General features: G+C 47.5%; 2 protein-coding genes across 4 annotated transcripts in view; both read left to right on the top strand.

The window, feature by feature from the left end:
* Window positions 1-596: 596 nt before the first annotated feature.
* Window positions 597-22,423, top strand: part of LOC135388500 (uncharacterized) — a 32,676-nt gene continuing 10,849 nt past the window's right edge. Inside the window, exons 1-5 of the mRNA XM_064618082.1 lie at window positions 597-695; window positions 18,741-19,037; window positions 19,378-19,587; window positions 21,584-21,898; window positions 22,174-22,395. Of these exons, the coding sequence (XP_064474152.1) occupies window positions 659-695; window positions 18,741-19,037; window positions 19,378-19,587; window positions 21,584-21,898; window positions 22,174-22,395 (1,081 nt within the window). The 5' untranslated portion in view covers window positions 597-658. The remainder of the gene's footprint in view (window positions 696-18,740; window positions 19,038-19,377; window positions 19,588-21,583; window positions 21,899-22,173; window positions 22,396-22,423) is intronic.
* On the top strand, window positions 712-7,712 carry LOC135388501 (uncharacterized). Of its 3 annotated transcripts, none has more exons than XM_064618083.1 (3): window positions 712-3,522; window positions 3,577-3,901; window positions 3,998-7,712. In XM_064618083.1, the coding sequence occupies exon 3, from the start codon at window positions 4,218-4,220 to the stop codon at window positions 5,586-5,588; it is 1,371 nt and encodes a 456-aa protein (XP_064474153.1). In that variant the 5' UTR covers window positions 712-3,522; window positions 3,577-3,901; window positions 3,998-4,217; the 3' UTR covers window positions 5,589-7,712. The 3 variants fall into 2 exon arrangements, with proteins under 3 accessions (XP_064474153.1, XP_064474155.1, XP_064474154.1); XM_064618084.1 differs by having other exon boundaries at window positions 3,577-7,712.

A 22,423-nucleotide genomic window follows, 5' to 3' on the forward strand; every position in this document is an offset into this window, starting at 1 on the left:
AGTAGTACTCGAGATACAAACCCTTAAACACACTTGAACATTCAGCCCTGTCGTAAGAGGGTCGAGAAGTCGATTGGCCAACAGGTCGACATGGTCGATTGGTTTTCACAAGCACGTGACGTGTTGCACACTGGCCGACATGTCATAGCAGGACGAGCCTCGGAATTCGCGCCGCCTATTTCATGCGCTAAATCTATTGAGAGGCTCGCCCTTTGGAAAGCACGTTCACATGTATACAATTCACCATCTCTCATATGTACCCTGCATAATCTGGGGTGGCGACAATTCCGAAGTAAAAGAAGCAATATAAGTGTACCACATGGTAGCAAACGAGTTATGGCGGAAGCACATGCGAAATGTCGAAGCTTGGTCCTGTTTTGCCCGGCTTCACAAATTTTAGTGCCGTAGACCGAGCATTGAAGTAGCAGCGCTCGTATTCAGATTTGCAGATAGTCTTCTTTCGCGAACTTTGTAATACATCACCCACACAGTCCTCACGATCAACTCTGAGATTATAACTATCTAGACTACCATTTGAAGCGGTATGAACTCACGTTTATCATTACAATATTGGACATTATTTTCTCTTCCAGGGATCCTTTTGTTCTTCATCAGATATTCCTTTGAGGGTTGTTCCAGAAACATCAGAGGAGTCAAGATGCGTTTTGCATTGATCATCGCCACTTTCGTTGCAGGTACGTCAGTGACGCACATTCTTCTGCTGTTCTAATAAAATATTCATGACTCAAATATCTTGTACCTCTCGTGAGGCGTTATACTCTCAGATGGTAAATAATGATTTGGAGTAGAATTATTCCGAAGACAAGTCAGTCTCCATGTGTGTGCAGTAAGGGCGGCCTTCAGCTGGCGATGCATGCGCTCCACCATATCACTTGCAGACGTGTGTTAGGCGGTAGTTCGAAGGTGTGCGATGCCGAAGGTAGACAGAAAGCGTTTGAAAAGCGCGGATTCAAATTGACGTCCGCGGTCAGCTGTGACACTTCGCGGCAAGCCGAAACGAGAGATACACGATGCAAGGAACGTTGAAATGACAGTCTGGGCGATGCTGTCTGGCATAGTGGTGGCTTCAGGCCAGCGGGAGAATATGTCAACAGCTGTCAAGGGGAGCCTGAGGCCTGTGAGATGGAGGGGGGACCGGCGGCGTCCCTGTTCCTGCTCTCACGTACGTTTTAAGAGAAAAAAAAGGTGGATTTTCCTACCCACGCTGGTAGAACGACAGCACTTCTACCATTTCCGGCTGATCCATGCGCGCTTTCTCCTCCGCGGGTATAAACGCCGGCGTCCCTGTCCCTTGCTCCTCTCTCTCACGTATGCTTCAAGAAACAAAAAAGGGTAGAATTTCCTACCCAAGCTGGTAGAACGGCAGTTTATCTCCAGTAGTTTGTTTCTAGTATGCAGTTATACTCAAAAGGTAAACTTGCTTTGAGTCGATATGTGGTTGCAATGCAGCTCTGCCGAGATGGGTAGAAATTTCTGCCGTTTTGTCTTAGAGCCTAAGATTGAGAGATGGAGTAGTGCAGACATTGCCCTGGCAACAAGTCGCTTGCGGCGCATGTCGATTAGGATACCTAAGTTTGCGATCCCAGGAGAGCGTAGGACACATCCGCTAGGAGGAAAATCCATATGAACCTACATCGGAAGCAGATATTGAGCGTTGAGAAACCGCTGACATAGGAGATGCAACTATGGTTGACGGCGTGCAAGTGCCGTGCGGGAAGGGAGCGGCAGTCCTTGCGTGTCCCGGGGAGCCCACTGTCTTCTGCACCAGTGCCAATGAGGAATCAGACGCCGGTGGTGCGATCGCGCAGAAATAATACTCGGCGGTAGTCGTTGGCCCCTGTAGCATTCGCCTCCGTTAATGCAGGGCCGGGCAGTTTCCCCTGTTGCTGTTGGAAAACGAGGAGAAGGAAGTACAGCGCCTGGCGCGCAAGCCGTACTTGTGGGGGTAACAGCACAGGCCGGAGTCGTTAGCATGAGACGAATGTCTCTATGCTGATGGGGATCGTGAGATACGAGGGAGTGATCTCTAGGGGCGATGAGTAACGGCAAGATACTGCAGCAGTCGGTGAGACAAGAAACCTCAGCGCGTAGGTGATTAGTCTGCGAGGTATGCGGCTGGGCAACACTTGATACCAGGGGGGAAGAGACGTCCATAATATTGTCGGCCCCATGTGGGCGAAGTTTGCCGAAGGAATATCCCCAGCTGAAGCCAGACTCATCCATACCGGGTTGGGGAGGCGATGCAGGAGTAGTTCCCGAAGAAAAGCTTCGTCAATCGCAGGTTTATCTCCTATGAGATGCTAGATCTGCCGAAGTAGTTGAGCGGTTTCCGGTCGCCAAGGTCTTCAGCAGTTAACAATTGCGTAGGCGACGCTGTAGTAGACGAGTAGGCAAGGGAGTAGCTGTAGGCGACGGCGCTGGGAAGCTTTAGTGCGCTTCATCAGTTCACTCATTAGAGTAGTGCAGGGCTGTTCCGCTGGACGGTGGAGCAGAAGGGGGTTCCATAGTAATGAATGGAGGAATGGCAGAAACAGCAGCGTTGTATCGGGAGTCTTGGCCGACGACACGCTGGGCAGTAAATTGCGCTTCCACTTGAACAAACCAGACTACGGGATCGCTCGGCCAAAAGACTGGAAATCGAGCAGGCATGGCAGCAATGCAGGCTGATGGAACAGGAGCGCTAGAGAGGTCGCCTTCGAAGGGTTCAGCCATGGTAGCAGTGTCAAGGCGCACGGAGGGCAGTGGATGCTGCAAGGCGATGAGTGTTATCACCTTCTGCTCACCAATTAATATGTAGTTGACCACATATGAATGCATATCCGTCCGAGGCAGAAAACCGAACTGAACTGAAAGCAAAAGCGCGCCTCACGTTCGCACGCTAAGCGCAAACGTCTTTCGTCTTCGTCGGAGTGTCGACGTACCCATAAACGTTTCCCTTGAACCCTTTTCGCTTCAATCCGTATGAAGCCTGAGTATTCGCGCTTAAAGGAGCTCAGAAAGCCATCTAAAAAAATTCAGTTCCGAAGGTCTTGTGAAAGTAGGTAACTTAACTTGATGATTAACACAGAAATTTTCACTGTACGCGATATTTTTCATAGAAAAAAAGGCGCTTGAACATCGCCGCGCGCGTTCCCACTCGACTCGCTCCTCCGGGTCAAACGAGGATGAGAAGGAAAAAACGTCATTCCTGACGTAATAAAAGTAGAAAGCGGCGACCGCTCTTCAGCGCTTCCATCTGGGTCAGTTCTGCCCGGTTTTCTTCCTTTTCGTTTTCCTTGCTTTCTCTCTGTCGTGAACGATGGAGGATTTCGAAGTGCCTGCGGAATATCGGCACTTGATGCCACTATCTGAATGGGAAATACGAACTCTGCAAAGGTGCAAAATAATTAATTGTACGCCGTATGGCGATACGCCTTATATGACGCCAGGCACAAGCTTAACTGGCGTCGCCGGTAGCCATGTGGCAGCCAAGCGAAAGCGGCGGGACAGCTCGGATGATTGGTAAGTTGACCATAGTTGCGGTAGTTTATGACATTGCATTGATCTCTGCAACAGGTGCACATGTGGAGTGTGCCGATCAATGCAAACACGGCGCGAGGACGTCTGCTGCCGCAACGTGCCAGCAGCTGTCGAAAAGGAGCCGGAGGGCTGTGTCACGACGGCGTCGGAGTGCTTGACCGACGTGGTTATACGGCTAGCCCTCCAGTCACTTGAAAATCAGGGTGTGTTCATGAACACGGCGCTCCACGAGGAAGTTCACAACCTCCAGGACAGGGTGCAGACAGCGTGGATATGGTCCTTCATGGCCCTCATGAATGTTACACACATGATTGTTGAGGCTCTTCCACATCGATAGCGCACGTTCTGCATCTCCTTCGCTGTGAGTGACACAGTAGTATAGGCAAAATACAAGACTTAGTTTCGGTTTCACGCTTAGTTTCGGTTTCAAGCTTATAGGTTGGCAACCATGTTACAGGGAGAGAGAGAGCATACACTTCTCCAGGTGCAACGGACAGAGGATGATCACGCGCAGCAACGCTCTACGCATACTCTAAGTTAATCAACTCATATATGTGTGTGTAATGCAAGAGAAATAAATCCAACTCGTTTGAAGCCTGCAGAAATCAGAAGTGGGATCGACTCGCCATTTTCATCATCAGAACAAGGTGGGCTTTGATTGGGTTGGATTGCAAAGTATGCTCACGCGCCGTGCATCACGTAACGTGGACGCTCCGCGAACGATGGACGGGACGCCGATAGGATCCAGCACTACTGTTGACCAAAACCTGGCGAACGTAGCCGACGACAACGTACAAGTCGTTAGCAGCCACACGAATGGAGAACAGAGCGCGGACAGCGAGGCAACACCGTCAAGTGGGCTTCACGGCACGACTCGCATCGGACACCACAGCAACGTTGATGCTGGGACAAGAGCACCCAACAACGGCAACAACGCAGACGTTTTTGATATTCAGTCACTTATACAAGCCGCAGTGCAAGCAGCGGTTAGAGAAGCTATGGACGGGGCTCGACAACTCTACGAATCACCACGGCCACCGCAACGTACTATTGCCAGCGATGAGTCATCACCGGTCGGGTACCTCGCTTCAGCGAGCGCGAACCTTGTACCGACATATGATCCTGCTACGAACACTCAGTCGACGGTGGAAGCGTGGATCAACAAGGTAGACGGACTCGCGGCGGCTTACGGCTGGAATGATAAACAAACTTCTTGCTTTGCGCTTTCGAAGTTGGAAGGAGTTGCGAGAAGCTGGTATGATGGGCTCACAACAACGCAATATACATGGGTAGTGTGGAAAAGCAAGCTTCGAGAAGCGTTTCCATCAAGTGCAAGTTTTCAACAGCTACTGCGGGAAATGGAGGCCCGAAAAAGAAAACGGGACGAAGCCATCGAGATCTACTTCTACGACAAACTCGCCAAGGCCAGAAGGTGCGGGCTGGACGATCCCGCTTGCATCGAGTATATTATCACTGGCCTCAACGACGAAAACGCAGTTCGATTGCTAAGTGTGCGTGAATTTGCAAATCCTCAGGAACTCCTTCGTTGCCTGAAATTATTGGTCAATTATTGGTCAACATCGTCAAGCACTCGCGTTCCGCGGGTGGCCAAGACTCCAGTAAGAGTGCGAAACAGAGCACCGGTCAAACCGCATCATCCAAAGGAAAAGGAAAGCCAAAGTACAACGACAAAGGAGAACCCCTCTGCTTCAATTGCTCCGAATACGGACATCTTTCAGCAGCATGTCCACAGCCACAGAGGAAGCCACGCTGCGACAAATGCAAACGAACAGGGCATGAGACTAAAGACTGTTGTCAAGACAAAGCCAAGGGTTCGGCAACGCCAAAGTCGGCAGTTGTGCTTGCACAAAACGTGGTCACAGCGGAAGGGCCAGCGAACTCGAAGGAAGGGAGTTGCCTCAGGACACAAGCCGCCGATATTTCGAACAGAGACTGTTCTTCTTCTGGGCGAAGGAGAAGGGTTCGCTGGATTTCTACCCATCTACAGCGAACTCGAAGTATTTCATGACGGCTCTCCTGGACGGTAAAGAAGTCGAGGCATTTGTTGACATGGACAGCCAGTGCGTCACGCTTCGCAAGACTAACGCAGACGAATTATCGGTTCAGTAAGGCGATCTCTCAGCTCCATTTGAAATCCACGGCTACGGCTCTGGCAAAATAATTCCCATCGGTAAAGCGCGACTGGAACTGAAAGCCGATGAAGCCACAGCAACGGTGGACGTCTACGTCGTCCCAGACAATGCCCAAGTAGTTCCACTGTTGATCGGACAACCCTTCACAGAGCAACCACACGTCACAGTCATACGCAGGGGTAACATGCTGCGGATCTTCGAAGAACACGCGCACCTGGACGAAGGTGGCACCCTGCAGGATACTAAAATACTCACTCTTGCGCCACGACATGTCAGCCTTTGGGCGAAGAAGAAAACGGTTATTCCTCCGAACTACGTCGGACTTGTCATACTGTGCACCAAAGGGGAGAACATGGGTGACGTCTACGTTGATGCTCCTTATCGAGCTGGTCGAGTTTACGAGCACCGCATCCTTAGTTGCGTGCTTCGCGAGACTGAACAACAGGAGTACCTTCTGCCGGTGGCAAATGTATGCGAGCACGAACTTTCCATTCAAGAGGACGACAGAGTGGTAAGAGCACAGTGGTGTAAGCCAGAGGATACGCCAACGGTGGTCGAGGTGCTGTCCAACAACGAGGGCCATAGTAGTGAGATCAAGGCTTCCGAAATAAACGTAGGCACATTTGTAACACCTGCCCAAGCACAAGAACTCGCTAAACTTTTAAACGACTACCGGGACTGTTTTGCACAGTCAATGTCTGAAATTGGTTGGACGGCGCTCACAGAAATGCAGATCGACCTCATCGATGACAGCGTCGTCAAGTACCGTCCTTACCGTATCGCTTACTCGGAAAGGGAAGTGGTTCGAGGTATCGTACGAGAACTGGAGGAAGCCGGCATCGTAAAAGAGTCGAACTCTGACTTCGCAAGCCCTATTCTGCTGGTGACAAAGAAAGCAGGTTAAAAACGATTGTGTGTAGATTTTCGTGTGCTCAACCGTATCACAAAAAAGAAACCCTTCCACTGATTGACGACCAGCTGGACAGATAGCACGACAAAAAGTATTTCACCACGTTAGACCTGGCATCGGGCTATTATCAAGTGCCGCTAACGGAGTCGAGTCGGTCGAAGACAGCATTTGTAACTCCAGACGGGCATTACGAATTTACCAGAATGCCCTTCGGTCTCGTCAACGCAGTAGCTGTCCTTCAAAGAATGGTCAATGCCGTACTTGGTCCACTGAGACACACGATAGTTATGGCTTACATGGACGGCCTACTGATCCCTACACGGACTACAGAGAAAGGACTGACTTGTCTCCCTCAGGTGTCACGGCCTTGCAGGTGTGCTTCTGCAGGAACAATCAGACGATCTCCTCCACCCGGTTATGTATGTCAGCCGCCGAACGACACGTGACGAGGAAAGGTATCACTCGTACGAACTGGAGGCATTGGCTGTCTTATGGACTGTGGAAAAGCTACGCCCTTACCTGCTTGGGTTGGACTTCACGGTGGTCACTGACTGTAATTCTCTTCGAACGGTTTTCTCGAAGAAACATATCGTTCCCCGGATTGGTAGATGGTATCTTCGACTTCAAGAGTACCGCTTCGAGATCGAGCACAAGCCAGGCGAAAGGATGGGCCACGTAGACGCGCTAAGCAGGGCTCCCGTGGGAGAACCCGAATAAATAGAAGTAGTGGACACTGTAGAAATGCTAGCGGCAGCTGTCACAACTGAGTGGCAGTGGCGCAACGTTCAGATCCGTACATCCAGAAGATAAAGGACAGCTTGGCTAGTGCAGACCGAACAAAGGAAGCGAAGAGAGTAAAGCAGGACTTTTTACTCAAAAACGGAAGTGTGTTCCGAAGGCTACAAGACGGAACAAAAGACACGCTGTAATGGGTTGTCCCAGCACGAGCACGCTGGCAAATAGTACGCAAATACCACGACGAAGCAGGACACTTCGCCCTTGATAAAACAGTGGAACTCCTACAGCGTAGCTACTGGTTTCCTCGCATGAGACGTTACGTAAAGAGCTACAGCTCGAAGCAGAGTTGGAAATGGAACGCCGCTTCGACTAGCAGAGCAAGGGGGCAGCCACCCTAGCGGCGTCTAGTAGAAATAAAGGGCGAGGAGGTTTTGACATTTCCATTCTAGTCGGAGGGGTGTTCGCTATGGCGTGCCGAAGAGTGCGCAATCAGGCTGGCGTTATCAACGCTGCGCTCGTTTGTTTTGGGCTACCCCGTCTGAGCGACTGCGAAGAATCGATGATATCCCGATGGCGAGCGCCAGGTAACACGTCCGAACCAGTCGTCTCTCACCTCTCCTAAACTTCCAAAATTAAAATGAAGGTGAAGTGATCCAGATGAGGAAAATTTTCAGAAAAATGATTGATGTGGGACAAAAAAATGCGATTTACGAAAGGTAGGAGAGGCAAATTTGGGGAACGTGCAGTCGAGGTATGGACGAACCTCTGCTGACGGAAACTGAAGTGAGGACAAAGGTCATGGTGAATTTGTCTATCTCTGATCATTCACTACACCAATAATAGAAAACCTTCACGGTGACTCCCTGCACTGTGCGCCAGCATGCACACAAATATTTGTGTGTACTAATTGGCTGTTCTTCCGAGAAACGCGAGATGCTACACCATGAAAGCATTGTTTTGTTATTATTTAAAAAGCTCATTACGATGGCTTCGCGATTACCATCGTTAATTATTTCAACTTCAACGAGAGAAGTTATTGATTTCATTCGATCACACAATGAGTGTTTCGGATGACGCGTGCCCATGCGCCAACCTGTTTCCAGGCGCGTGCCATGACATCGATTCTCCGCATTATCTCAGACACAGTCGCCCGCCCAAAACACAAACAGGCGCAGCGTTGATAACGCCAGCTTGATTGGGCACTGTCCGGCACACCACAGCGAACACCCCTCCGACTGGAATGGAAATGTCGAAACGCCCTCTCCCTTTATTTCTGCTAAAGGGCGCCAGGGTGGCTCCCCTCTTGCTCCGCTGGTCGAAGCGGCGTTCCAGTTAACTCTGCTTCGAGCTGTACATCTCAACATGCTTAGAATGCTTGTACAACAAGAAACCATCGGGGAAACGGCCAGGAGAGCTACACAGCATCGAGAAGGTGGCAGAACCCTTTCATACGATACATATCGATCACCTGGGCCCCTTCGTCCGAAGCAAGCGTGGAAATGCCTACGTGATCGTCCTGGTGGACGCTTTCATTAAATTTGTGATCATTCGTGCCGTGCGTAATACAAGTGCCGTCCTCGCTAGGATCATAACGGACTGCGGAACATCATAAACGAGTACAATTTTTGAGAACTACTACCATAACATCAAGAGCATTCACATCGGAAATGCCACGACGACTTCCAGGGCAAACGGCCAAGTGGAGAGATACAACCGCTTGATCACTCCGCCCATTTCTAGCCTTACCAAGGAACCCGACGGCAAGGACTGGGATGAGACCCTACCTCAAGCGCAATGGGGAATAAACGCTACATACAACAGGTCAACTCGAACGTCTCCGTTCAGCTTACTGTTCAACTATGTGCCGCGAAACCTGACGGGCGACCCTGTACGAGAGACGCTCAAGCGACTAATACAGAGGACCGTATGAGGTCATTGAAGAACTGGCGCATGATCGATACCGAATTCTATCCTTGCCCGAGACTGGCCACCAAAGGTCGAAGCTACAAGGGCACTGTCCCGGTAGACAAACTGAAAAGGTTCGACATTTCACACGACGACTTCGCAAGTTCGACAGAGTCGTCCGATGATGACGAGCAGGAACCAAGACGTTCGGTGAGACTGGCCGAGAAGATGAAAACTTAACCTTTATTTGTTCGATGGGGTCGATGGAAAGAAAAGGATGGCCTAATATAGGCAAAATACAAGACTTAGTTTCGGTTTCAAGCTTGTAAGTTGACAACCATGTTACAGGGAGAGAGAGCAGGAGCAACGGACAGAGGATGATCACGCGCAGCAACGCTCTACGCATACCCTAAGTTAATCTACTCATATATGTGTGTGTGTAATGCAAGAGAAATAAATCCAACTCGTTTGAAGCCTACAGTAGTACAGATGATTCACTACGGGCTTTGATTTTTGCTGGCACTCATCAGCTTCTTTCGAATGCCTATACAGAAGAATGTGAAAATGAAAAGTAACGATCTCATAGCAGGTTGATGTTTGTAACTAATTTCAGTATACCTGTCTGGTACAGTACATACCTTTGGAAACGTGCCAGACATCAAACTGATGGTTAGCCTCTGGGTTTGATGTACGCATGTATTTACGTACACTGGGATGCCGATCTGTTGTCAAAGACCGTACACCGACGTTGAAATGATGCAGTTCTTCAGGGCCACGCTGCAGTGCTTCCAGCTCCATGTGGTAGCTTGATGCCACTTCATTTGACTGTTGATAGATAGAGTGAATAAGTTTTATTGTGGACATCTGGTTATCATTAATATTTAAGTATACGAAGGTACCATATACTTGAACCTGTACTGTATCGACAGCCTTGTTCAGCTTCCCATCATAGAAACTGTACGATAGGTACTTTGCGTTGTGGCACGGAGAATCGCATCTTCCATCAGCAGCCAAGTCGGATTCCTTGCCCTGCAACTCAACCAGGAGTGCTGCTTGGTGCTGTGTCCATACCTGCAACAAAAGCAAAGTTCAGTAATAACTTGTAAACCAGCGTTGTATGTAACTCACTTAGTAATGTCATTCATGTTGAAATGAAATAAATATGAAAAAAAATTAAAAATCATAATGGTTAACTTGAAGTCGAGTTACCAGTTGAGGTAGCAAGCTACATAACTGGCTACTTTTTTTTTTTTTTTTCAAGTTATGTCATTACCAGAAAACGTACCTCAGTTATTGCTGGTACTGCTGGTAGAAGGTATCCTCGCTGGTAATTGAAAAACGTGTGATCACAGAAGATCTAAAAGCAATGCTGACGCACTGTAAGCTCTTCTGCTCATTTTACATGCGAATAATTTCTGAGGATCGAATGCAAATTATACCTTGACATTTATCAGTTTGAGCATCCGCAGTGTTGGAGTGGGACTTGCTCCGCTAAACAGAATTGTTGCAGACAGCAGGACGTTTCCAACAGGCTTATTTGATATGTATGGCTGGCTATCCAAAAGAAACGTATGACCACGTAGCAGGACTCAACTCGGAGGAGGGAACCAACACTGAAGCTTGTAGTACATGGGTTCAAGCATGTGGTGCAGCAACGAAACAGTTCTTTCAGCTTGCTTTCGAATATTATATATTTTCGCTCCTCCTGGAGACTGACACTGCTGGCTTGAGGGCTATCACTGCAAGAACTTTGAATGTAACATAGAAAAACATGGCACTTTGAAGAAGTCAAACACTTACCCAAGAAGGCTGTCGTGTTGTGGTACATAGGTGGTGTCTGCTGGATTGTCAGTGTCACCAATAGTGGTCTCTGTCACATTATCCATAAGTTTTGTAGAGCACCGTTTTGGTTCCCATTGGATGCCTGAGTGCTGTGGCCCAGGTTCACAGAAGTCTTGACTTGTTTGAGTTGATGATGTTTGCAGAGATTTGGCATTATGATTTGCTTGTGTGCCTATAAGATGAGAAATGTATCAGCTACATGTTGCCATCATAGTGCCATGCTTTTACGTACCGACTCTCCTAGTTTGGATTTGGACAACTGTTGTTTGGGTCACTTTGACTCTCTTGGCAAACTGTACTGGGTCCCTTTTCTTCAGTCAAAGATACGCTGTTGGGCTGTCTGCACCCACAGTTCACGCACGGTAGGACGGTTGTAGGTGTCATGTCGGGCTTCATGAAAGAAAGATATAGACACAATGACATACTAGTATGACAGTGATAATACATGTGTCTCTCTGTGATACTCATTTTCTATTTAACACATATTTTACAAATCACATAGCTGCATGTATGCTGTGTAGCGGTTAAATGGTGTACTAGTCATAATCAATGAAGTTGGACCTATGTTTGCTGAGATACTTACACTGGGAGAGTGAGATGTAAGCACAGGGGAAGCAGGTTGGGTGTGAGATGTGTAACCGCTCTCTTCATTTCCAAAGGAAGAAGCCTGTGGGGCAACATTACAATACAGCAGCATTTACATATACAGAGCATATATATGTTTACATTGCCTCTGTATTGCCCCCTGGTGCTAAAACTCTCCAGCCATCATCATAAAATTATAGTTGTTATTGTTGTTACATTGCACGGCAAAAAAGCGAGAATCCTTACGTGACTGACTAAGCTGGCACATGCACTGTCACCGTTTAGGCTGTCACCTTCTGGTAGACATAGTTCTGCCTGTATTTGAGGAAAGTGATTGAAATTTATAAAATGTGCTAAGCAGGTGCACGACACATATATTTCTAGCATGTACTGTTGCAGGCACGTCAAAGGCGACATAAGTACCACGTTCTCTCGCGCAGCATTAGGTCGGTTCAACGACGGCGTCACGTCGGGTCTCAGTCTATGTTTGAATTTTCAAACTCCGGAGCCTTCAACAAGTGACACGTTGAGTTCGTAGTCGTCCGGTCGAAAGTGTAGAAAACAGACGACGATTCCAGCGTTCGATGGGACGTCATCACGTTGTATCAGTCGTAGCCATGTACTTCGTGCAGGTTCTTTCCGCGGTACCGTGTGCCGACGATATTTCGAACCATTCCATAGACTGTTTACGCACCAGCGAACACCGCACGCCTGCGGCATCGCGACTGACATCGTGAACGGATAACAATTCGTAAGTTGCAGGATTGCTGTGGATCGTGTCAGACATCGTGTCGCTACGAATACACCACCAGATGAATGACTGAGTAACTATAACAACGTTGCTAATCGAGGCGGGCGAGTTAGTGATTATGGCGTTCCTCTTGAATTGTACGCTGAAGTGTTGCGCAATTTTGTACTAATTGTCGCCACACAACAGAACAACAGTACCCTTGTTCGTTTACTGTACCTGATAAATCAAAGAAAAAGTGAAAAGTAACACTTCTGCAGGCGCTGCTTCTTACGGCGTGGTTCAGAGAAAAAATAGCAGACGATGTTTCTCTAACCCACCCAGCGGCTGCACCTTTCTTACGTCAAAGTGACGTAAGCGGCTCGTCTGTTCGTTCCGGTCATTGCCACCGTTGCGCATGGTCGCGATTTTTAAAATTTAATTTTGCGATATTTGTGCGTTTGTTGATTGAGTTATTGCGCGTGGTGCATTTTAATAGGCAGGATAACCGCCTGGTTTAAAAAAGGGGTAGTGATCGAAGTGCTTTCTGAGCTCCTTTAAAGGGACTATCGCATCCGTCCCAACCGATTCCGAACCTATAGTGACAATTTATTCCGCGTTTATCACTGATAATAGGGCCGACAATCCGACTCGAATTGGTGGTGTTGCTCCTGTGCAAGAGCGGACGACGCATATTGAGAATATTCCGGGATTCTCTCTATGTAAACGTCACACAGACAAGGCCAATCAGTGAGCACCCTTTGGCACGGACGATACCAATCAGGGAGCGGCTGGAGGGACCTTAGTAGCCTTTGCCAATCCAAGCCGACCGACAGGCGTGCTGGCGAGCCGGAATAATATGGGACGGCGTCTGCTCTGTGATCGGCTTGTGGAAAGTTGTTTGCGGTTAGCGTCGGACGCGTTCGTACAGCCAGGAACATAATATCGTGTTCCACGCAACATGGTCACGTCAGAATACACGCTGGTAGACAACACTCGGCGTATTTACTGAGGACTTTTCACTTCGTATATTGCGATGCGAACGCCAAGCAGACGACATCGGAGACAACCGCCTGCGCTACGCTCCCATACGTATGCCTGGCTTACGTCATCATGGTGCTAGGTGCATATGAAATGGGAATCTTTAACATCTAAACTGTATTCGGAAGATAAACTTGCCAAGGTGGCTGTGAAGCGGTGACGACCATTACCGTATCTCATGGACACTTTCCCGGATTCCATAGTTCCTTTAATAGAGCTTCCACTCGTTGTAAATTAGTTGCAGGATTTTTCGTGTCAAAGTCGTTGCATTCGTCGAAGTTGTGACGATAGCATAAATGGCAACCAATAGTTAACCGTCATCAGAAACACCCCAAACATCGTCATCACCTTGTCGTTTTTGATCAGAAAATATGGTGCGGTTATTCGAGCATTAACCAGGTCCAAAGAAAGATATTCAACATGTGCAAACATTGACAAGGATCGACGGAAACAAATTATTTTGCGGATGCGTGCATAGGAAAAAATAATACCACTTAACATATGTACAGTGCGTTTTATAAGCTAGAGGACCGCTCTAGGATTTAAATAGCATAGTGCAGTACAAAAAACTCCGTTTGGAGCACGGAGAAAGAAGGCTAGGAAGAGACAGTTCGCTCTCTCCCAGAGCGGCTCCAGTTCGCAGCGCCATTTGTTCAACAGAGGCGGAAATCTTGCGGTGGTTGCTGTCACGTGGTGCAGTTGCTTGGCGGCAGTCTTGGGAAAACTTACTTTCAAAAGTAACTAAGTTACAGTTACAGTTACTCGAGCAAAAAGGTAACTAAGATACAGTCAGGGCTCGGAACCGTTATTTTTGGGGGGTCCGGTTCATGTTCCGGTTCAAGGTTATCGGTTCGGTTCGGGTTCAGCGCAGCCAAAATAAAGGTTTGAACCGATATTTATCGGTTCGAACCGGTTTACGTCTGCTGTACTAATCAACACAGTTCGAGATAAATCGCTATGTAACTAAGTTCCTTTTGTTAGTAACTTGTACAAGAGTTCCGGGATGTCGGATTTATCCGAAAAAATCCCAAAAACATATAGCCCGGTGAAATTTAAGCAATTCGGATTAATCCACTTGGCAGATGTTTTTTTCGGATAACCGTGTAATTCTTCTTGGCCTGCTTTTGTGTCCTGGGTTTCTTCTGACCTCGGATACCGGCCCCGCCGGAACATGATAATGGTCTCCGCGACCTAGCGTTTTCTTCCCCGGTCATACCGACCACTTTGAGGATTCACAGCCTGTGTTTTTCCCCAGTCTGTTTCCCTATTTCCTTGTCCTACATTGACATAAGGACTAAAATGAGCATCGAACCGAGGTCATACGGAGTGATCTTTTCGGAAGGGCAACTAGTTGCAGTGCTGACGAGAAGATGGGACGCAAAAGAAAGCGGCACTGAGACTACGACTGAGTTCGATGAGGTCACATCGTCCCGAGATCTCAATGTAGAGGTTGTCGTATGTAAGCACTGCTATAACAGTGACCACAGTACACAGAATGGGTGCATTTAGAATTGCGGAACCCTTCAGTGTGCGTAGCACGAAATGTATTTTTAAGCTTGTAGTGCGCCGTCAAGTTTTCTCCAAATTTCGGATATTAACTGAGCTGTAAATCATGCACTCCGAAAAACTTCGTTCTTCGAAAAAAACAATAAACACCGAAAAATATCCTCCGGTAACGCCCAGAAATAAAACCCGGAACCCTACTTGTAACTTAACTCGGTACTTTTACGCCGTGGCAACTTTCAGAGCGACTTGTTTCTTTTTCAGGTAACTTTGTCAAAGTAACTTAAACAAAGTTAAACTAAGAACAGCTGCCATTGAAATGAAGCTGAACCATTGCGCGCCCACAGGGACTAAGATGCAAAGCGTTCGAATTGTTGGACATAAACGAAAACGATCTAAGCGTGTTGCACTCCTCCGCAGGCAGCTGAACATTGAACTCAACTGCTCACACGCCCAGCAGCAGCGTAGTGCTATTTTGTGTCAGAAGTAACTTGGAAGTAACTCGTTCTTGTTTCCAACGAACTGCGAGTTACATTTCAGGCTGAAGAACTTGGATTACCTTAGTTACACTTTTCATACAGTAACTTAACTCGTAACGAGTTCTTTTTGACAGGTAACTCCTCTATCTATGCTAATTAGTGTGTCACACGTGAGAGGTAATATCAGGTTCCGGCGACGTATTGCTCCTCGTTCCTACATCTTACTCCCTCGACAGAGAACCATGCAGTTTACAGCAGATCATCCTTTACTGTACTGAAAAATGCTGGGAAATGACGCACAGCGTACCATTGAACTTCATTGCAAAAGGTTATCACCAACTTCTCAAGAAAAAAGGAAGAAAGCGGTCATGTGGTAGATAGGCGTATCTCAGAGTCCCATTCGCAGGCCAGCACGCTCCCCGTTGAAAAGAGGGCGGGATGCCGCTCCTGTGTTCCCTTCCTCCATGCTCTGGACCACAGGCCAGCCTCTTTCCCTTCGTCGCTAGAGGTCTGCGTTGCTTGTGGATGTCACTGTGACCTATTAAAAGTTACGCCGCCCTCACACTGCGGTGCTGAATGAAAAGAAGCCGCCGAGGCAATAATACAAAATGTAGCTGTCGTGTAGCACATCTTTTTTTACACCTCGAGTTACAAAAATGTACAGAGATGTCGTGAACCTTTTGGAGGTGAAGCTGTAGGAGGTACATGGTGTTGCAGATTTGGGTTAAATAACTTCCTTGTCGGCGTAAATAAGGCATGAACGAGGAAGACGATGTGGGCTCTCGGGGAATTTAAATAGCGTGCGAGCCAATGATTTTTTTTTTTTTTTATGTTGCTGTTGTTGGATGGAGCGTTCCATAAAAAAGTTTGAAGTTTTCTCGAAGTCGTGGGTCCATTCTTGAATACATGGACTAACCAATTCTTACTTTATTAATTTGTCTGCTCTATAAATTCGGCAAGATTCCGAGCGATGCAGGGAGCTTATGCGCGGCAGCCCAGAGGAAAGGTCTAGGAGTTTTTACCGTCCCGCGAACCGGTTACCGCATCATATTTTTTCGGTTTAGTTCCGGTTCGTTCAAGGGGAGAGAAAAAATGTTTACGGTTCGGTTCGGCAAAAATAACGGTTTTATGCGGTTTTCGGTTACGGTTCAGTTCCGGTTCCGACCCCTGGTTAAAACCGTGAAAATTATTCCGCTTCCGACCCCAGTGAAAATTGTAACTAGTTACAGTTACAACTACTAGTTACAGTGACAAGTTAGTTACTTTAGAAATTTTCGAAGCAAAGAATGAGATCGACAGGCTTTATTGCATACATTGAAGTTATGCTATTTATATATATTACATTTGAGCAGCAGCTGGTGTTCGACGTTTACCTTTTGCGGCACGCTATCACCGCTATTTACGCGTCTGCTGTGCAACACGGTGCAGACCAGGATGCCTCCTCTGAAAAACCGTTTGGTAACCTCCTAATGCCAGCAAAATGCTCACAGTACAAGGTAACTTACTTCCTGGTGCTTCTTCAAGTTGCTGTAGATGTCTTGCTGCATGAATAAGTTTTCTTGCACGCCTTGCAATGAACTTTGACGTTGACGTCCGTAGAGCACACCAAATCAAATGTACGCTCATACATTGGCCAAGGAACCTTTGGGGCATCTTTCATGTTGCCTATCGGTTACCATGCCACTTCGAAATGTCATCAAGTAACTCTTTGTAACATATTGTTTTACAGGCCCTTAATGTGCCTATTACGTCTACCGTACCCCGTGCGAGAGTACCGCGCATTACCTAGCGCACTTCCCTCGCACCCCTTCAGTAGCCTCTTATCGGGGTCAAACACCCAAGAAGGAGCACATGACACGTGCCTAGCTTTGTGTGCTTCGGCGGTTGCTCGGCGGTGTGCTCGGCGACAAGTTACGTTTTCGTGACAAATAACTAGTTAGAGTTACAAGTTACATTTTTTGTAACTAGTTACTTACTTAACTAGTTACTAACTAGTTACTTACTTAACTAGTTACTAACTTGTTACTTACTTAGTTAACTAGTTCCTAGTTCCTAGCTAAGTAACTAGTTACTTGTAACTACTTCACTTCCCAAGACTGCTTGGCGGACATAGCTCGTCATTTCGGGTCGTGAAACACAAGATGACAATTATCTGATAAAGCATGCGCTCAGCCACGTGGTGCGAATTCACGTGATGATCGACATGGCGTGTCGCTGATGTCGATCATGCCGTATATTAGAGCGCTCGCCAGATAACATCACATCTGTGACCAGAGCTTGGCAAAAGAACACATGCTCTGGTCGCAGGCGTGTGTTGTCCACTGAATGCGCTAACATGCGACATGGTCGAGCGCAGCGATACGCCATGTCGACCTTCAAGTGAGTTCCTAGCCTGCGACTGAGCTCATGCCTTATCAGATGATTGTGATCCTAAGTTCCGTGGTCGAAAATGCCGACCTATGTTGGCGGTTCTTGGCGAAGTATCTCCCTAGTCCGTTGAATCGGCAGTTTGAGGAATGCTCCTGGACCTTTTGAAGGAAGTGTTTGGCGGCCCGGCACGTAGATAGGGCAGTTCACATGGACTTAACTTGGGTATACGCTCAGGCTGCTAATTTCAAATGCAGTTCGAGCGAAGCAACTGTAGACACCCGTTCAGTTCCGACTACCTTCTATCAAACAATGTGTAGTTGATAGAAACACTCCAATTCAGATTTGAAGACTATGTAACTGTAAAGGCACCATTCTTGCTCACACCACATCAACGTGCAACACGAAATGCACAAAATGATTACTTAGTCAGATGGACAATTATGTAACTATGTGCTGTGGTGTATGGGCTCGTAGACGACTGAGTTGTGGCGATGACGACGCAATAACGACGCAATAAAGCATAAAACATTTCATCGAGCACGCTCTCGTCATCCGCGTAAGGGAGCCGAGAGCCGACAGGCCGCAATTGTTTCCCGTGGTTTGCGTTGAACAAAATGCATTTTGTAAGTGACACGTGCGACGCGAATTGTAAGGACAAGCATGCTTCATATCTCCCTGTAAGTTTACATCCGTAAAGCTTGGTAGAGGCTGCCGCACTACTCGCAAAGAGTACGGCTTTTTCGTAGGTTTCCATGCAAAAGGGCAAGACGACATTGATAAATGGTGCAGCAGCATCTGTCGCGTGGTGCCAGCAGCCGGCTCCCTCTCCCAAAGCGACTTTCTCCGGTCGCGGGCCTGCGGTTGCTTCCGTGGGGAGTTTCATCTCCTATCCTTCTTTCTGAGTGATTTGGATCTAAACAACGAAAATGTTCACCCTTTATCGACAGGGGCCTTGGCAGGGCCGTTTGAGGCACTCGACCACGACTCGGTCTCCTTACCCGACGTCAGATTTGATGTACCGGGACACCCCGCAAGTCAGGTGGAGTTAACCCATGGAAAAGTAGAGGGACTCAGCAAGGTTCTCAGGCCCGGTCGTGATTGCTACGGACGTTACACGTGTGATGTGTTGGTCAGTGGTCTACACGTCACCTACAAGGCTGTAGCTAATGCGCCAGAGCGAGAGTTCGACGTGGTAGTGGACGTTCTTCACGGGCTGCTCCATCTGGACAGCAGAAAGACAGCAGGTACATGATGCTCGAACTGCGAATTGAAGAACCTTAAGAGTTCTATCCCTTTATGAGCCATCTATCTTATTGGTTTTCAGAAGACGCTTTCTTAAGGCTTATCTAATCACAAATGGCTGTTACACCCCAAGCAGCACAATGTACTGAAAGTCGAGTGCATAATGGTGGACGGTATATGTCTTATCAATATTCTTTAGTTTCACGAGTGTGTTCAAGGCCTTTCACCTACCCGTCCACCCCTATTGCACTCGACTTTCAGTACATTGTGCCGGCTGGGACGTTCTCGAATGATTCATCTCAAAGTTAATTGGGTCAACGTTGACACGTGCGTCTTTTGCAGGAGGCAAGTACGACGCGAAGAACGTCCGTGTCAGGGCTCTGCACCAATATGTCAGGAAGCCAGTGAAGTTCGGCACTGACCGGAAGCAGAATGCACTCTTCGACGAGGAGCTCAAGAAGAAATTGCTGGAACTATTGAAAGAGGTCGCGCGGACAGAACTATTCAGTGGTGTGCTGAACGAGGTTTTAGACGGTGATACAAGCAAGCGAGGTTGGTGTAACCCTGATACATTTGAACTGCTGACCCAGACATACTTCGTGCAGAGCTCCCTCCAGAGTGGACTCCTATGGAGACATGTTACATGTACCACCGGGTACAATTGCACATGTTTCAATTTCAATTTCAATTTATTTCCTTGCGGTTGGGAGAGCAGCAAAAAGCACATGAGGCTTGACACCGGCTCCTCCCCCAAAATTCACTTGGGGCATGTTGGCATGTTAACAAGCGTTCTGAGATTTGGGGAGTCGCGATCACATTGTTAGTAATCGATGCCAGTAATTTATTACAAAACTGTTATCACATAAATTATGATCACGGATTACATACTAGACTCCATGGGAACGTCACGAGAATTATCTGTCGCTCCATAGCTGCATCAGGCTCACCAATTGCGATATGACCGGGGATCCAGCCGGTTATACCGTTTTGTTACAGATTACAGGTATTATCTTCTGGTTGGTTGAATGCATTCATTATTCAGGTATTTCATGAATGAATTCTCAATAGGCATACGGTCATCGTTGAAAATGCCTGCAAATGCACAGCCCTAAAGCTTGTTGAAGATATTTCAGTTAAAAAACCTTAACATCACGTAACTTGAGCGCTTCCTACCGTTTCTGAAGCCGTTCGAGATAGTCGGTCAAGAATAAGGGCAAGATCATGTTGCTGCTTGGGTTTCCATTTTTGCGGGATAGAGACCTGAGTGTTCTGCTGCACAACTTTCTAATTTAAACCACTGACCCATTTTTACTAATTATTGAAATTGAGTATGCAATTTCATTAAGACCTGCGTTACCGGTTAAAAGGATGTTACGTCGAAGCAGGCCATGCAGCAAATGAGTATATGTACTGTGTTTTGGAAGCTAAAATGGACCTTTAATTTAGAAAAATTTGCCTCATTCATCGATAAAGCACCCTGTATACAGGGTCCCGTTGGTATACAGGGTTGTCCCGTTTCGTCCACGTGTTCGTGAACCTTCCATTTTTCTGCAACCGGTCTGTAGCCTAGATCACTACGTTCACATAATCCCCTCCACACTCTAACAAAGCAGCCATTCACTCCCGCCGTAAAAACCCGTACGGACCTTTCTTCCCTCCGGCCTGTTGACCCACAATTCGCATGAACCTTTAAACACGTCACACCTAACCCTTTAAATACCATGCCAATGATGAGGACGGTGCCCAGAAGAAGAACAGTCTCTGTTCGAAATATCGGCGGCTTCTGTCCTGAGGCAACTCCCTTCCTGTATACAGGGTGTTTTAGTTAAATACCCGGACTAAATAATTCGCGAGCGGGTGCACCAATCAAAGAACTTTCCGTTTTAATAGTTTCCAATACCACCTACAAGCTGCAAATGAAAGCTGCAAGCTACAAATGAGTTTCGTGAAAAAACATAACTTCTAATGCAGGACACCGTCGGCATAAAAATGGGTACTACCCCTCTTGCGACCTCCCGCGGACACCTTTTAGAGAAAAATCTGCCACCGAAGCGGGTCAGTTGTTGCAGTAGTTAATTGGTTTCGGTTTACATATTTTTATCGCGGCTGGTCGCAGCAGGGATGTATATTTTAACGCACGTGCGTGTTTCAGGTATTGTTAGGCGTGGAATGGCTTTCAGTGAGGATAGCCCCCCATTTTGCTATCTCGGTTCTGCCCTAAACCCCTGAATTACAGAGTTAATTAATGAATTTTAAGTAATTAGTTGTCTTGTAGTTCCATACTTTCTTCGGGAGGATGTCCGCTTGGCCACATAACTCTCGCAATAACGACATCTGTGCTGCTTTCATAACTTTTTACTAAAATTCTATAAAGGATAAAAATAAACACCCTGCAGAATACCTTCCAGTAATACACGTCGCAGTAATTCTGGCAGACATACGACGAGGTTCAGTATGCGTGTTATGCCAATGTACTCCCGCAAGCCTCGCAGAAAAAAAAAATGTCACAGTCGTTGGTTCCACTTAACTTGTGCTCTACTTTGTGCAGTCGCCGCGGGACCGTCTGAAGTAACAGGAGTGCCATTCAAAGCAGTCTTCGAGGACCACGTCGCTTTTCCCGATTTCGAAATTTCTGTGTCTGGAGCTCCCAGGAGGAACGTGACATTCACCAAGGGAAGAGCAGGACCTCTGAGCGTGGTTCTCAAGCCTACCCGTGGTTCTCATGGGGCCTATAACAGCGTTCTATCACTCAAAGACATGCGTGTCATCTACGAGGCTGTAGCCATCGAGCCCAAAGAAGAGTTTCAACTGGTAGTGGATGTAATGCAGGGCTTGGTGAAAGTAGAGCGCAGAAAAACCGCAGGTACGAGCATTTACACCATGGCCTTGTAACTGACCCTTGAAAACTTGTTGGTAGTAGACACGAGAATGAGCACCACCTTGCTCTAGTTGCACACCTACGGCTTCCAGTAGGCCTTTAAATGTACATTTTATGGACATTACTCGTACGGACTCTTACTCTTTTACTGCTCTGACATGACCCCTCCTGCTGTAATCCCCAAGAAATGAGTGGCAGATGTAGCTGTTAGGAATTTCGTCACCCGCAAAGTAATCTTCTGACATCTACAACCTTTGCAGGTGGGAAATTTGAACTCAAGGACGTCACTTTTGAAGATCTGAAGGTGTCCGTCGAAAAGCCAGCTGAGTTCAGCAGCGATGGAGAGCAGAACACTCTGTTTCAAGAGGAGGTGAAGAAAACAATCTTGGAATTTGTGGAGCTTTTCCTACAGGGAGAAGTGGTGAACGACGCGCTGACGGACTTCGGAGGTGATACCCCCCAACTAACCTCGATCACTCTCGGTTTGTATGGTTTGTTGAACCTACCAGA

Source organism: Ornithodoros turicata, chromosome 3, assembly GCF_037126465.1.
Source record: "Ornithodoros turicata isolate Travis chromosome 3, ASM3712646v1, whole genome shotgun sequence".
In the NCBI taxonomy this organism is placed as follows: domain Eukaryota; kingdom Metazoa; phylum Arthropoda; class Arachnida; order Ixodida; family Argasidae; genus Ornithodoros; species Ornithodoros turicata.

Excerpts from the sequence above, each read along its gene's own strand:
- LOC135388501 (XM_064618084.1), top strand. The coding sequence starts at position 4,218 with ATGCTCACGCGCCGTGCATCACGTAACGTGGACGCTCCGCGAACGATG.